This window comes from Ochotona curzoniae, unplaced genomic scaffold (genome assembly GCF_017591425.1).
Source record: "Ochotona curzoniae isolate NIBS_2020 unplaced genomic scaffold, NIBS_Ocur_1.0 contig_4514, whole genome shotgun sequence".
Taxonomy (NCBI): Eukaryota; Metazoa; Chordata; class Mammalia; order Lagomorpha; family Ochotonidae; genus Ochotona; species Ochotona curzoniae.
In genome coordinates, this window is record NW_024466312.1 from 5,958,930 (window position 1) to 5,971,620 (window position 12,691).

The 12,691-nt window shown below is 55.1% G+C and overlaps 2 protein-coding genes across 7 annotated transcripts; one reads left to right on the forward strand and one right to left on the reverse strand.

Moving 5' to 3' along the window:
* Nucleotides 1–1,068: 1,068 nt before the first annotated feature.
* On the reverse strand, nucleotides 1,069–6,301 carry CNPPD1 (cyclin Pas1/PHO80 domain containing 1). 4 transcript variants are annotated; one of them, XM_040986533.1, is made up of 9 exons: nucleotides 6,213–6,301; nucleotides 5,233–5,322; nucleotides 4,834–4,942; nucleotides 4,266–4,347; nucleotides 3,980–4,100; nucleotides 3,759–3,887; nucleotides 3,220–3,281; nucleotides 2,498–2,615; nucleotides 1,069–2,309 (listed from the first exon to the last, which is right to left on the reverse strand). In XM_040986533.1, exons 2-9 carry the CDS (start codon nucleotides 5,299–5,301, stop codon nucleotides 1,767–1,769), a joined length of 1,233 nt encoding a protein of 410 aa, XP_040842467.1. In that variant the 5' UTR covers nucleotides 5,302–5,322; nucleotides 6,213–6,301; the 3' UTR covers nucleotides 1,069–1,766. The 4 variants fall into 4 exon arrangements, with proteins under 4 accessions (XP_040842467.1, XP_040842469.1, XP_040842468.1 ...); XM_040986535.1 differs by lacking the exon at nucleotides 6,213–6,301 and adding an exon at nucleotides 5,842–5,901; XM_040986534.1 differs by lacking the exon at nucleotides 6,213–6,301 and adding an exon at nucleotides 5,529–5,641.
* A 106-nt stretch (nucleotides 6,302–6,407) lies between these two features.
* On the forward strand, nucleotides 6,408–12,124 carry RETREG2 (reticulophagy regulator family member 2). 3 transcript variants are annotated; one of them, XM_040986532.1, is made up of 10 exons: nucleotides 6,408–6,973; nucleotides 7,281–7,387; nucleotides 8,028–8,058; nucleotides 8,389–8,524; nucleotides 9,056–9,140; nucleotides 9,436–9,579; nucleotides 9,721–9,815; nucleotides 9,992–10,127; nucleotides 10,411–10,706; nucleotides 10,812–12,124. In XM_040986532.1, exons 1-10 carry the CDS (start codon nucleotides 6,705–6,707, stop codon nucleotides 11,034–11,036), a joined length of 1,524 nt encoding a protein of 507 aa, XP_040842466.1. In that variant the 5' UTR covers nucleotides 6,408–6,704; the 3' UTR covers nucleotides 11,037–12,124. The 3 variants fall into 3 exon arrangements, with proteins under 3 accessions (XP_040842466.1, XP_040842464.1, XP_040842465.1); XM_040986530.1 differs by having other exon boundaries at nucleotides 10,411–12,124; XM_040986531.1 differs by having other exon boundaries at nucleotides 8,446–8,524; nucleotides 10,411–12,124.
* The last annotated feature ends 567 nt before the right edge of the window (nucleotides 12,125–12,691 follow it).

The following is a 12,691-nucleotide window of genomic DNA, read 5'->3' on the forward strand; positions in this document are numbered from 1 at the left end:
TTTTTTTTCAAGATTTATTTTATTTTTATTACAAAGTCAGATATACAGAGAGGAGAGACGGAGAGGAAGATCTTCCATCCGATGAACATTCCCCAAGTGAGCACAACGACCAGTGCTGGGCCAATCCGAAGCCAGGAGCCAGGAACTTCCTTCCGGGTATCCCAAACAGGTGCAGGGGCCCAAACCATTGGGCTGTCCTTGACTGCTTCCCCAGGCCACAAGCAAGGAGCTGGATGGGAAGTGGAGCTGCCAGAATGAGAACCAGCACCCATATGGGATCCTGGCGCATTCGAGGCGAGGACTTTAGCTGCTAGGCCACTACGCTGGGTCCAAGATGATTTGATTCTACCATGTGAAAATTCTAGGCTCAGATACATCTGCACAGGATTTTCATACACATGGTGACCAGTCAATGGTTTGAAAGTTGTCTTCATAGAAAGTGAGGTCCTGGACTGTCTAACATCCAGCTCAGGCCGCCTACATGCCAGTAGCACCCCCACAAATCCTTGCAACAATGAAGAAATGGCCTCTGATTTCCAAAATGTCCCCTAGGGGGCAGTACCACACCTGCTGTGGATGACCTTCAGCAGTCCCAAACATTCTCGTCCAGGAGCTGTTTTCCATCCTTCCAGTGAGGAGTCAGTTTTGGAGTTCCTGTAACATCACTGACTTCCTCCATGTATTAGGTCAGCAGAGAGGTCCTTGGGGGGTTGTCCCTAAAGAGCCGAGGGGGCTCTGCTGGATACAGGGCTGGGCTAAGGATCCAAGGATGGTGCTCATACAGAACATTCAGCAAGGCTAGCCAAGCATGGGACAGGCACCAAGTACTTATGTAAACAGCATTCCAAGTGAATGAGAACCAAGGCCCTAAGGTGCAGGAGCAGAGATGAGGGGCAGTTTGAAATGGGAACCTATGATAGATACCAGACATCTGGGAAGTTCTGGAATGAGGCTCATAGAAAAGGACACGCAAGGTGACCAGATCAGAGAGTAGAGGGAGGGGCTGGGAAAGCAGTTAAGAGTAGGGATTATCTATAAGAACTGCTGCAGAAGAAAAAGGTCAGGCCATGCAACTGAAACTGTTTATTGAAACTTCAGTTCTACAAAAGCGTGAAAAACCCAGATACAAAGAGGGCTGTGGATAGATCATCCCAGAGAAGAACCACAAGAGGGGGAAGCCTAGGAGTGGGGCAGTATGGTTGGAACACAAGGTTAAGACTAAAGGTCCTGGCAGTTCATGGCTCCATTAGATTACAGGCAGGGGCTGGGTAGGGAGATGGTGCCAACCTCACTCACTCACACTTCCTCCAGCAGCTCTGACCTTGACCCCATCAGTCCCTGGCTCTCCTGCCTTTGGGACCTCACATAGGCCTAGGCCAGTGGCTACTTCTTCCTCTTACCCCAATGCCCCTACCTCCCACACTGCTCCTTTCATCCTAGGGAACTCAAAAGCACAAGTTTAGAAGAGCCCGGGGGAGGTCAAGTTGGAGTCTTTCCTCTGTTCATCTGTGGCATGCTGGTGGTCACCGAGCTGGAGCTTTCCTTGGCATCATCACTGTCTGGCCAGGCAGCCAGCCTCTGAGGTGCAGGGGTGACCCACCTAATGACCTTAAGTCCGTCTGCCCCATAATCATGTTAGCTCCTCCCCAGGAGGACAGGGGACCAGCCAAGGACCCAAAGAGGTAGGGAGGCTCGAAGTCAAGCTTTGCTCCTCCAGGTTCTTAAGAGACTCCCAAATCCTCGTAAGGCATTCCTTGGAGACCTACCTAGCCTGGAAAAATAAAAGACTTGAGGCGGGACAGCTCCATGACACTGCACAATGAACACTGCTGGGACTGGGCAAGCGTTGGAGATTCTGGGCTCCAGGGCCAGGCCAGGGCTGGGCCAGGGGCATGGTACTCAGTGTCCGGAGGTCTGGCGGCAAGTGTGTGGTTGAGATGGTGGCAGGCCTGGCAAATTGGGGAGTCTCTCTGGAGCTTCTGGCAAAGGAGGCAGTTATAAAGAAGAGTGGGAGGGGCAGGAGGTTCTGGGGGAGGCAGCGGAGGAGGAGCCAGGGGCGCCAGAAGACTGCCCCAGAGAAAACACGGTCCCATGTCACCTCCGAGGCAGTTGGAGATGTTAGGAGACGGCAGGCACTGCGGCAAAGGAGAAGGAGTACAGGGCTCCAAAAGGCACCTGGAGGTCAATCCAAGGTTGGGAGGACCAGGTGCAGGGCTGCAAGAGAGTCCTAAGGACTGGTGCATGACTGCCACTGATGCCACGGCCAAGGCCACACTGCTCACGTATGCCACCACTAACAAGCAGGACAGCTGCAGGGGAGAAAGTATAAAAGAAGGTTTCTGTCTGTCTTGAACACAATCACCCTACTCTAGAAATGTCTATTCAGGTTGGGCTCTCCTTTATAGCCTTTTATAGCCCACCCTACCCAACTACTATCAACCCCCACCCCTAAGCCTACACCACCCTGTGCTCTGGCCTCCTCGTGCCCCCACCTCACCTTTACCAGCCGCTGACAGAGGGAGCCCAGGGCTAGCTGCCAGGTCGGCTGCTCCAGCAGCACACACAGGTCTGTGTAGGTGTACCAGCCCCGCCGCCGTCCCTGCTGTTCAGCCACACTGGCAGGAAGTGAGAAGACACAGGGATTCTGCAAACTCTCCCTAGGCAGCCTAGCAGCCTGCTCCCCTCCCACAGGATCCAACAAAAAACACTGGGGAACTTGGTGATGCTGCTGCCACTGTAGATAATGAAGATAATCAAACCTGCGCTCACTTGTTTGTTTTGAGAGGCACAAAAGAGTTCCTGGGCACTGGTTCAGTTCTCAAATGTCCCAGTGGCCAGGGCTGGACTGGACTGGGACCAATGTTAGGATTCAGGATCTTAATCCGGGTGTCCAACAGGGGTAGCAGGAACCCAACTACATGAGTCATCCCCACTGGCTCCCAGGGTCTGCACTGGCAGGAAGCTGGAGTCAGCAGAAGGAAGCAGGTCACATCTAGGAACTCCAATGTGGGAACTTCACACACAACCCCAAATGCCTGTATTTTTACTGAAGTTGCTCCTACTCTCCCAAAGAAGGGCAGACAAGTTTGGGAACCATGATCTCAGGGAATCCTCTTTACTTGTCTCTTCCCTCCCCTACAATCCTTCATCTCTAGCTCCTATGCCTTAGGTCTCTGACCTGAAATCTCCTCAGCCCTCTTCCCAATCCCTGGAACATACCAGCACTCTAGCCAGCTCAGCACCTCAAAGATCTCCCGGGGGTCTGTGTAGAGACGCCAGTCCTGTGGGTGAGAGACAAGACTTGGACGTGAGCTAGACATTCAGCAGGGCTGCAGCAGCGACTACACACCTCCACCACCTCCACATTCCTGTGGAACTTACTACAACCCAGAAACTGTTGTGAAAGTTTCCATGGGTTACTTCACTTAATCACCTCTTCCCTGGCTCCCCAATACCCCCTCCACCAAGGGTGAAGAGAGAAAATGAACTCTGAGAGTGCCCACAGGGAGGTCAGAGAAAGTTTGAAAGCAAATAATCAGAGCCCGACTGGATAAACCCTAACTCCTGGGCTCACTACTCCAGGAATCACCACAAGTTGTGGATAATGAATAGGAAGAAAAAAAAAAAAGCACTGACAAAGTAGGGTGGAAGGATGGGCAGGAAGATAAATGAATAAGAAACAGAATACAATGAGACCAGGAAGAAAGGGAAGCAGCAATGGACCAAGAGCCAGAGCAAGAGAAGGCACAGCATCTCACCATGGCACGCAGGAAGCCCCGCTCCAGGGCATTCAGAGTGGGTACTGCCACACCCCCAGCAGCTCCCCATTCATCATTGAAGACCTCCTCCTCCTCGCCTTCGTCATAGAGGTACTTACTGGCCACCATCTGCAGAGGAACCAGAGGAGATGGCATGAGAGCTCGCAAACATGGTGCTTTGGTTGGGCTCGCCAGGCAATGAAGGGAAGGGAGCATCTCACCATGGAGATCAGGAACAAGTCAGAGGATGACACGTGTTGCAGGTAGTCTGGGTTTCGGTGCCGGAGGCGCTCAATGTACACCAGGGCCAGCATCATGGCACATGGGGAGATGCATGCCTCCCTGGGGGGCAAAAAGACCTGATAATTAAACCCCAGGGTCCTGTTCTTGTAGTTGGGAAGATGCACAGCCCTGTCTGCATAGCTCTCTCTTTAGGGAGATAAACATTCCCCTCTCTCACAGGGGTTGACCCTCTCTCAACCTCTCCCGCCTCCCTTCCAGGCTCACCGTGACACATGAGCCACATATTTCTTCTGGAGTCGGCGAACAGGGCTAGGGGCTGCCTTCTGGAGCAGCTCCACCGCAATGTCTGTGAAGAATACAAGGCAGCTGCCATGAGCATCTGGTCCCCAACCAGCCCACATGTTCTCAGAGAAGACCAGGGCCACATGACCTGAGACCTCTCAGGCAGGACCCTAACTAGCCAAACAGAAGTCACACCTTTCCAGGCTGGGAGGCAGAAAGATCATTCCAGGCTTAAATTGCAATTCCTTGCATCAGCCAAGTTTATGTCCCTGACACTGGAATGTTTTCATACCTGTCTCCTACTGTCATCCATCTCAGAAATAAACACTTTGTTTACTTGGGAAGCATGATGGTTATTCTGGGAAAATCAAGTGTTTATACAAAATTGAGAATGATACAGATCTGTTTTCACAAAACTTTTTTTTTAATTCACTTGGGCTAAAAAAAAATGAAACAAGCTATCTTCTAAGGGTGTCTCCCCAAGAAAAACTTCAGTAGCTCCTGAGAACCCCATTTCCACCTGCTGGGACACACCACATCCCCTCCTCACCTGCCACGGGGCTGGAGAGCTCCTCCAGGCTGCAATCGGCCTCCCAGTCCCAGCCATAATAGAGTCTCCTTCGGATCCTGGCACTTAGCTTCTGGTGTCCAGGGAGGAACTGAAACAAGAGTGGTGAAGTAGCATGGGGAGGGGAAAGGGCACAGAAGGAAGCTCCGTGCCCTTTGCCAATAACAGCCTGGCCCCCAGATAGTCACTCACCCACGCCTACCACAGGGTTTCTGGAGAGAGGTTCAACAAGAACGGTTCCTTGTCACCAGCCCTATCCCCCTATTCCTACACCCGCGTTTCTCCCTCGGGGCCCAAGCGGCCTGGGCCTGGAGTAGGCACTGCCTCCCAGTCCAGAGCACCACAGCCCAGAGGTTTGGAGGGGACGGGCCGCATGCTCACCGTGAAGTCCTGGAAGCCGGTGAGGGAGAAGGTGCCTTCCTCATCCAGGAGAAGTCCGGTCAGGTCCATCGCGCGCCGCCAACCACCGTCCTGCCAAAGGTAGAAGGGAAGGAGTTGAGGGACTCAGAGCGGCCCTCGCCCCAGGCCCACCTGCAGCGAAGCCTCGCCTCCCCGGGTGCCGAGCGCCTCGGCTCGCACAGCCCCCTCCCTCGGCGGCTCCTCCTGCAGCAGCAGCAGCGACAGGCGGAGCCCCGGCAGATGGGCTCCTCTTCCTGTTCCGACCGGGACCTGGTCACCTCTCCTTGTCAGAGGAGGCCTGGCTGACTGCCGCGTCCGCCCGCGTTTACAAGCCGCCGGGTGTCGCCATCGGCAGCCCGTCAGCGCGTCGGCACTTCCTGCTGGCCCCGCCCCGCCCAGCCTTAACCTCCCCGCCCCAACTCCAGGTCTGCCGAGCACTCCTGGGGTCCTCGTCAGAGAAATGGGGACGGTGCCTAGGAGAGAATGAACAAGCTAGGCGGGGATCAGAGCATTTGTTTTGTGCCAGGCAAGATACAAACACACCCAGCATTGCACCTGCCAATTGAGGGAAAGCGCACCCCAGAAACTTACAGAAGGGGCACACGAACCGCGAAAAGGGCACAAGGGGAACCTACTACCTGCCTATTCATGCCGTGTGCAACTTTAAAAACCTTAACACTTTATTTTTGTAGGATCACCGTGGAGAGCAAGATCTCAAGGAAGCAGCGAGTTTCAGAACAATGCTAACACTTCCACCACCACCCTCAGAAGAAAACAACTAAACAAGCTTTAATTTTTTAAATCCACCTCCCGCTCCCAATTTTACTCCGGGGGAGGAATGGTAGGGATGGAGAAGGAAGAAGCTTCTAAAGTTTACGGAAAGAATAGGAAAAGGAGGCAACTTTTCGGAGCGGGCCAAGCTCTTGGCGAGGCTGCCGAGTCACGCGCTGCTGTTTGTTTACCCGCTGAGGGGAGGAGACCGGGAGGACCCAGAGCGTCGAGCTGGATAATAGCACGGCCTCCGCCGCCCTTCCCGAACGAACACAAGTGGATCCTGCCGGCCAGGGGATTCTGGGTGCCTGGGAGCCCACTTCCTCGCCCGCAGTCAGGAATGACACCCGGGACGCTGGAGCGAGGACCAGAGTCCCCGGAGGCCGCCCCCACCGTCCGGACCCCGACCCCGCCGCCTCAGGACTCCCGGCAGCCAAACACCCTTCCCTCTCGCCCGCGTAGATGCCGGGGTCATAAGTAGCCGCCGTGCGCATGCGCGGGTCGCCCTACGGCGTCGGTTAGCCTACGTCACGTGACGGGATCGGCGCGCCGCCGTCACGTGACGGCCGTCCGCAGCCTCTGGCCTCCTGAGCTTGCGCCCCCTTCCGCCTGACGCGCCCCCGGCGGCGGCCGCGCAGCAGCCCTGGCTCCTCGCGGGCTCGGGCGGCGGCTGCGGCGGGGCTATGGCGAGCGGCGGCGGAGGTGGTAACACCGGCGCGGTTGGAGGCCAGGGGCTGGGCCTGGGCTTGGGTCTAAGCCTCGGCATGGGGGAGGCCCCTGGCGAGGCGGAGGAGGAGGCTGCCACGGCCGAGGCGGTAGGACGCCTGGCCACGGCACTGTGGCTGCGGCTCCGGGGCTGGGAAGCGGTGCTGGCGGCGGCGCAGCGACTGCTGGTGTGGGAGAAGCCGCTGCACAGCCTGGTCACTGCGGCGGCGCTCAACGGCCTCTTCTGGTAACGGCCGCGGGGGCGGGGGCGGGGCCGGGCTGCGCGGGAGTGCGGGGGCGGGAGAGGCTGGTGCAGCTGTCCCCTGGGCTGGGGTGCCGCTGGGTCCCCGAGGGGAATGGCCCATTCCTCCCCTACACCCCTGCAGTTGTGGGAGGCTGACGTCCGACTAGATAGCCCCAGTTCTCTTGTCTCTGGGTGGCGAGTTAGGCCTGCAGGTGCAGTTCCCCCATCACTTGGTGCTTCTCCGCCATTGGCCTTGGGCACGGGAGCCTGTGTCACCCACTCACCGCTGAGGTGCCGGTCTGTTCCTAAGGTTGCTGTCTTCGTCGTCCCTCCGGCCCTTTTTCCTGCTCAGCGTCTCACTTTTGGCCTATTTTCTCCTGGATCTTTGGCAGCCACGCGTTCTCCCCGAGGTTGCAGGTGAGTATTCCTTTATGCAATCAACAAGCAGCCATTGTGTGCTTGCTCTTTCGCCTCCTGGGTGGAGTTGGATAGTGAGGGGTGAATTCCTCCCCCCTCCCCTCACCTCTGCTCCTCGTCTTAGGACAGCTGTCTCAGATGAGAATTGTCCCTTTCCCAAAAGTGAGGTGGAGGGGGAGTGGGGAAGCAGGGAAGGGCGATAGTGAGTGGTTAAGACTGTAGAGTTTGCAACAAAGTTGCTTGGATCTGCCACTTATTGTGTGTGAAACATTGTTTCTGGATCCTTGTTTTCCTCCCTTTCCTTATCTGTGAAGTAGGGAGCATAGAACTTGCTTCTTACGCAGGTGAAGATTAAATGAGATAATACTCCTCGCGTCTCATGGTATTACGTCATGTAAGATGGATGTCAGGGGTAACATTAGCCCATTGTTGTTGCTGTCTGTATATCTGCAGGTAGGTATCTTGGAGCAATTAGGTGCCGGGCTGAGTGTGGTGTACTTTGGGTGTATATCCTAGTAAAATGAAGAAGGTGAAGTCTAAAGGAGACAGACCGTAACACATGAAACCCTCTGTGATTGGTGACGACTACAGGTGAGAGGACCCCACCACTCAGTGATTGTCCCTTTCTCTGTCTCTCTAGCGTCCTCCCCAGAAGAGCCACACTCTGACAGGTGAGCAGAGAAATACCTCTTGAAGACCACCATCAAATCCTGTCTTACTTGCTAGGATTCATATGGGGTGGTACTGCAGCCCCTGCAGTCACAGTCCCAGCATAATGAGTGTACTGGTCGGAATCTGGGGACTGCTGGGTGCTAGGCTCCCTGAGGTGGTCCTCTCTGGGCAGAGGGTTGGGCTCCCTGTGCCTGGCATTCCTGGGCCCAGCCAGCCTCCCTGTGGGAGGTGGGATTGTCTGCTGCCTTCAGGGTGTCACTGATATTCTCGAAGGAGTGCCCGGGAAGCCAGGGTCTGAGGCCTCCAGGGCTTGTGTCCTGTTTCCCCAGTGAGGGTGCGGGGTCAGGCGCCCGGCCGCACCTGCTGAGTGTGCCCGAGTTGTGCAGATACCTGGCTGAGAGCTGGCTCACCTTCCAGATTCACCTGCAGGAGCTGCTGCAGTACAAGAGGCAGAATCCAGCTCAGGTAATCTGTCCCTCCTCTGTCCTGGTTGATAACAGTGGGTTTCTACGCTGTGGGGGAATAGAGGCTGGGGAATGGAGGAGAAATGATGTAGATGTGTCAGGATTGGAGATCCCAGAGGAAGGGACGGGGCAACTTTGCAGCCTCTGTGGCTCACCTCATAGAGTAACTTTGTGATCTGCTGACACTCTCCTGCCAGGGCAAACCATTGAAAATTATGGGTGCTTGGTTGCGCTCACTTGGGGAGTGAATCATCGGACGGAAGATCTTCCTCTCTGTCTCTCCTCCTCTCTGTATATCCGCCTTTCCAATGAAAAAATAATAAAAATAAATCTTTAAAAAAAAAAAAAAGAAAAGAAAATTATGGGTGCTTGGTGGTTTTCCTGGCAGACTCCCTGAGCAGGTGGTGCCAGGCCTCCTCTGGGCTAGAGCAGGTCTCTGCATCCCTAGTGAACGTTCCCCTCCCCCACCTGCCAAGCACTGGTTTCCCAGCCAGGTGAGTGGACTGCGGTGCCTGTGTGTTCTCCCCTGCAGTTCTGTGCTCGAGTCTGCTCTGGCTGCGCCGTACTGGCCGTGCTGGGACACTATGTGCCCGGGATCATGATCTCCTACATTGTCTGTGAGTAGCACCAGTTCTGCCCTGCCCAGAGTCCTCCCATTTCCCATTCTTTCATTTTGTTTTGCCCCACACTGTGCACTACTCAGCTCCTAGTTTGTGAGGCCTCCAATAATGCTATAGTAGTATTCACAGTGGGCGAGTCCTCAGGGAGGAGGGCAGCAGGCATGGAGGACGAGAGACTGGCACAGCCTTGGGAGAAGGCCTTGTCTGCCTGTTCAGCCCTGCTGCTTAGAGACCATTGGATGAGGGCTCCTGGGGAGTGGGAGTAGGAAACTGAGTGGACTCTACCCTGTAGTGCTGAGTATCCTGCTGTGGCCCCTGGTGGTGTATCATGAGCTGATCCAGAGAATGTATACTCGCCTTGAGCCCCTGCTCATGCAGTTGGACTACAGCATGAAGGCGGAAGCCGATGCCCTGCACCACAAACACGACAAGAGGAGTAAGGGGCACAGGCGGGAGGTGGTGTGGAGGGGGATTTGAATCATGAAATGCCCTGGGATCCAAAGTCCAGTTCTTTGGCTGTGTGTCGCCACCATGGGTGCCTGCTGACTCAGTACCCCCACTGCTCTTGCTTCCCCAGAGCGCCAGGGGAAGTGCACTCCCCCAGGAGGTGATGAGCCGTTGGCAGAGACCGAGAGCGAAAGTGAGGCAGAGCTGGCTGGCTTCCCCCCAGTGGTGAGGTCCCCAGAGTGGGGAGGGGGAAGATTCGTCTGCTTCACCACTGCCTCCTCTCTGGGGTGGGGTGGGGTGGGGTGGGGGATGGGAGGAGCCGGAAGTTTAGAGGGAAGTGGTACTCCTGGGAAATTGGTTCTCTGGTTCCCTCACCTGTTGTGTTCATCTATGTTCTGCAGGTGGATGTGAAGAAAACAGCACTGGCCTTGGCCATTACAGACTCTGAGCTTTCAGATGAGGAGGCTTCTATCTTGGAGAGTGGTGGTTTCTCTGTGTCCCGGGCAACAACTCCACAGCTGACCGATGTCTCCGAAGGTATAGGGGACACACTGCCGTTCTTGATATTTCTGCTGCTTGTTAGACAACGTTGGTTGTCACAAGCTCTTTGGTTCCCCATAAATGTCTTATATGAACAACTGATTCTACTGTTCTTTTTTTTGTTGTTCTGTTTTTGTAACTGATTGTACTCTTAAACATATACAACCTTAACACCTGGTGCCTGACCCAGTTCCAGGGCTTCAGTGTGTCTGCTTGACTTGATCAGCCGCTACAGCCAATCAGTGGCGCACCCATTCTGAACCCTTTGTTCTCCATACAGATTTGGACCAGCAGAGCCTGCCAAGTGAGCCAGAGGAGGCCCTGAGCCGGGAGCTAGGAGAAGGAGAAGAAGCAGAGTTGGCCGCTCCGGAAGTTGTGCTGGGCGCCCCCCAAACTCTCTCGAGGCAAGCCCTGGACTCAGAGGAGGAGGAGGAAGACGTGGCCACCCAAGAAACCCTGCTCCGGCTTTCATCCCCCCTTCACTTTGTGAACACGCACTTCAATGGGGCAGGGTCTCCCCCAGGTGCAGGGCCGTGCTCTCCTGGAGGACCAGTGGAAACGCTGATCCCCAAGGCAGTGAGTGATGACCTCACTGATCCACCCAACACCCTGTCACCCCCACTTGGCCTTGCTGTAAGCGACCTGGTCCCGTCCCCCTCCACGCTCCCCGCTCCTCGCCAGGACTTCCCCCACACCCTGCCAGCCCCTGAGGAAGAGGAGGCACTCACCACTGAGGACTTTGAGTTGCTGGATCAGGGGGAGCTGGAGCAGCTGACCACGGAGCCGGGCTTGGGGCCGGAGACACCCCCAGAGCCTCCAGATGCTCCCCCTCCTCTATCATCAGGGCCCGATGCCCGTACTCTGGTACAGTCAGACCAAGAGGCCCAGGCTGGGGCAGAGCCATGAGCCCTCGGGAGGAGCTGCAGGCATGCCAGGGCTTCCTGGCTACAGGTGTCAATGTTCCTTCCTGCCCCTCCAGACCCAAGAAGGGGCCATGTATAGGGCAGCTGGCTGTCAGATGGTAGCCAGTCCACCCTCTACCTGCCTGCCTGCCTGCTATCCTGGGCCTCATGGTGCATCTGTGCCTAGGATTGGTTTTAAGTTTGTAAATACTTTTCCAATTGGATCTGTGGATGTGAACAGGGCCAGGGAAGTCTTTCCCACAGCCTGCACTTGGCTCCCTGCCTCATCTGTATTCTCATTCCACTGTGCCCCAAGCCCCGGTGGTCTGGCCCTTTGTTCTCCCTCCTATCCTCAGGGACCTGCACTGCTCTGCCCTCGTGTCCCACTGGGTTGTTTAGTTCAGGCACTTTATTGTTTTCCTTTCCTGTACCTTATTCCTCTCTGCTCTACTTCCCTGCTGTGTCATGTCTTTAGCAACTTAGCCCCAGCCCCATCTTTGCCACCTCCACTTTCCCTGCAGGCACTATGAAGCTTTAGGGAGGCTCCCAGGCTGGGGTGGTGGGTCCGACCAGTAGTTTTGCACTTAGGTCAATGGTAGCCTCTGGAAGCTGCACTGCCCCATTGCCCTTGTTCATGCAAGCCTCTCCTGACGCAGAAGAGCAGGGCTCCTGCAGCAAAGGCACTTGTGCTGGGGGCAGGAAACATGTCCCAGGAATGAAGAAGGCAGCCTGCTCCTCTGGGCCATGGGTGGTAAAAGTGTGGTGGAACCCTTGTCCTGGGGGCAGGCAATAGTAACATCTGTGCGGATGTCACTTTGGAAAATAAAGTGTCGATTGGCTAGAAGCACTGACTGCCTGCTGCTGCCTGCCTCCTTATGACTGCTTTCCACACTCTGCGCTTTGCCCGGTCCTCACCCTGCCCTCTCCTACCCCAATCTTGCTCCTGGCTGTTTATTTACCTTGGTGCAAAACAAGGCCAGAGGCAAAGGCTTAATCCAGACAACCTTAACTTCCTTTTCACCATCTGCTCTGGCAGCCTGATCTGTTTAGTGAGATTTAGCATGTGTGAATAAAGTTTATGCAGGAGGAAAATGCTTTGTCTTCCCACTCAATAGAAACTTGGGGTCCTAACGGTTGTTTCATACCATGTGGCCCACAATCCTAACCCTGTCCTCCCAGCAGTTTTATAGATGCTCACAGTTGACTTGCTCAGCTCTGATTTAGCTATGCTAGGGAAATCAGACAGACGATGGAGCTCTTAGACCAGTATCCGAACTAAATTCAGGCTAAGGAACACTAAAAGAAGTGGTATCTAACACTGAATACATAATACACCTGGCTCTGTGCAAAGTGGTTTGTGTATATTAACAGGATTTGTCTCACAACTCTTGAGATGCATGCTGTTATTAACTCCTTTTTACAGACAGATTAGCCTACCCAGAGGCCATGAGGCCTAACAATCCAGGATTCAAACCCAAGCAGTTGGGTTCCAGCAAGTGCATAGCAAGCCCCGTCCAGTAATAGGACAAAACATGGAAATGCTCAAGAATGTGGGAACTGGCGTGGATTCCTGGCAGTCCTTCCTGTGTGGGGAACAAAGCCCAAAAGTGCAGATGGTCTCCTCCAGAGATGATGTCCTTAGTCTTCAGCTGCAGGCAC

Excerpts from the sequence above, each read along its gene's own strand:
- CNPPD1 (XM_040986533.1), bottom strand. The coding sequence starts at position 5,301 with ATGGACCTGACCGGACTTCTCCTGGATGAGGAAGGCACCTTCTCCCTC. Across the intron at positions 3,888-3,979 it reads ACTTGTTCCTGATCTCCATG|ATGGTGGCCAGTAAGTACCT; the intron begins GTGAGATGCTCC and ends GTTCCTCTGCAG. Across the intron at positions 2,310-2,497 it reads TCTGTCAGCGGCTGGTAAAG|CTGTCCTGCTTGTTAGTGGT; the intron begins GTGAGGTGGGGG and ends TCTCCCCTGCAG.
- RETREG2 (XM_040986530.1), top strand. The coding sequence starts at position 6,705 with ATGGCGAGCGGCGGCGGAGGTGGTAACACCGGCGCGGTTGGAGGCCAG. Across the intron at positions 6,974-7,280 it reads GCGCTCAACGGCCTCTTCTG|GTTGCTGTCTTCGTCGTCCC; the intron begins GTAACGGCCGCG and ends TCTGTTCCTAAG. Across the intron at positions 7,388-8,027 it reads CGTTCTCCCCGAGGTTGCAG|CGTCCTCCCCAGAAGAGCCA; the intron begins GTGAGTATTCCT and ends CTGTCTCTCTAG.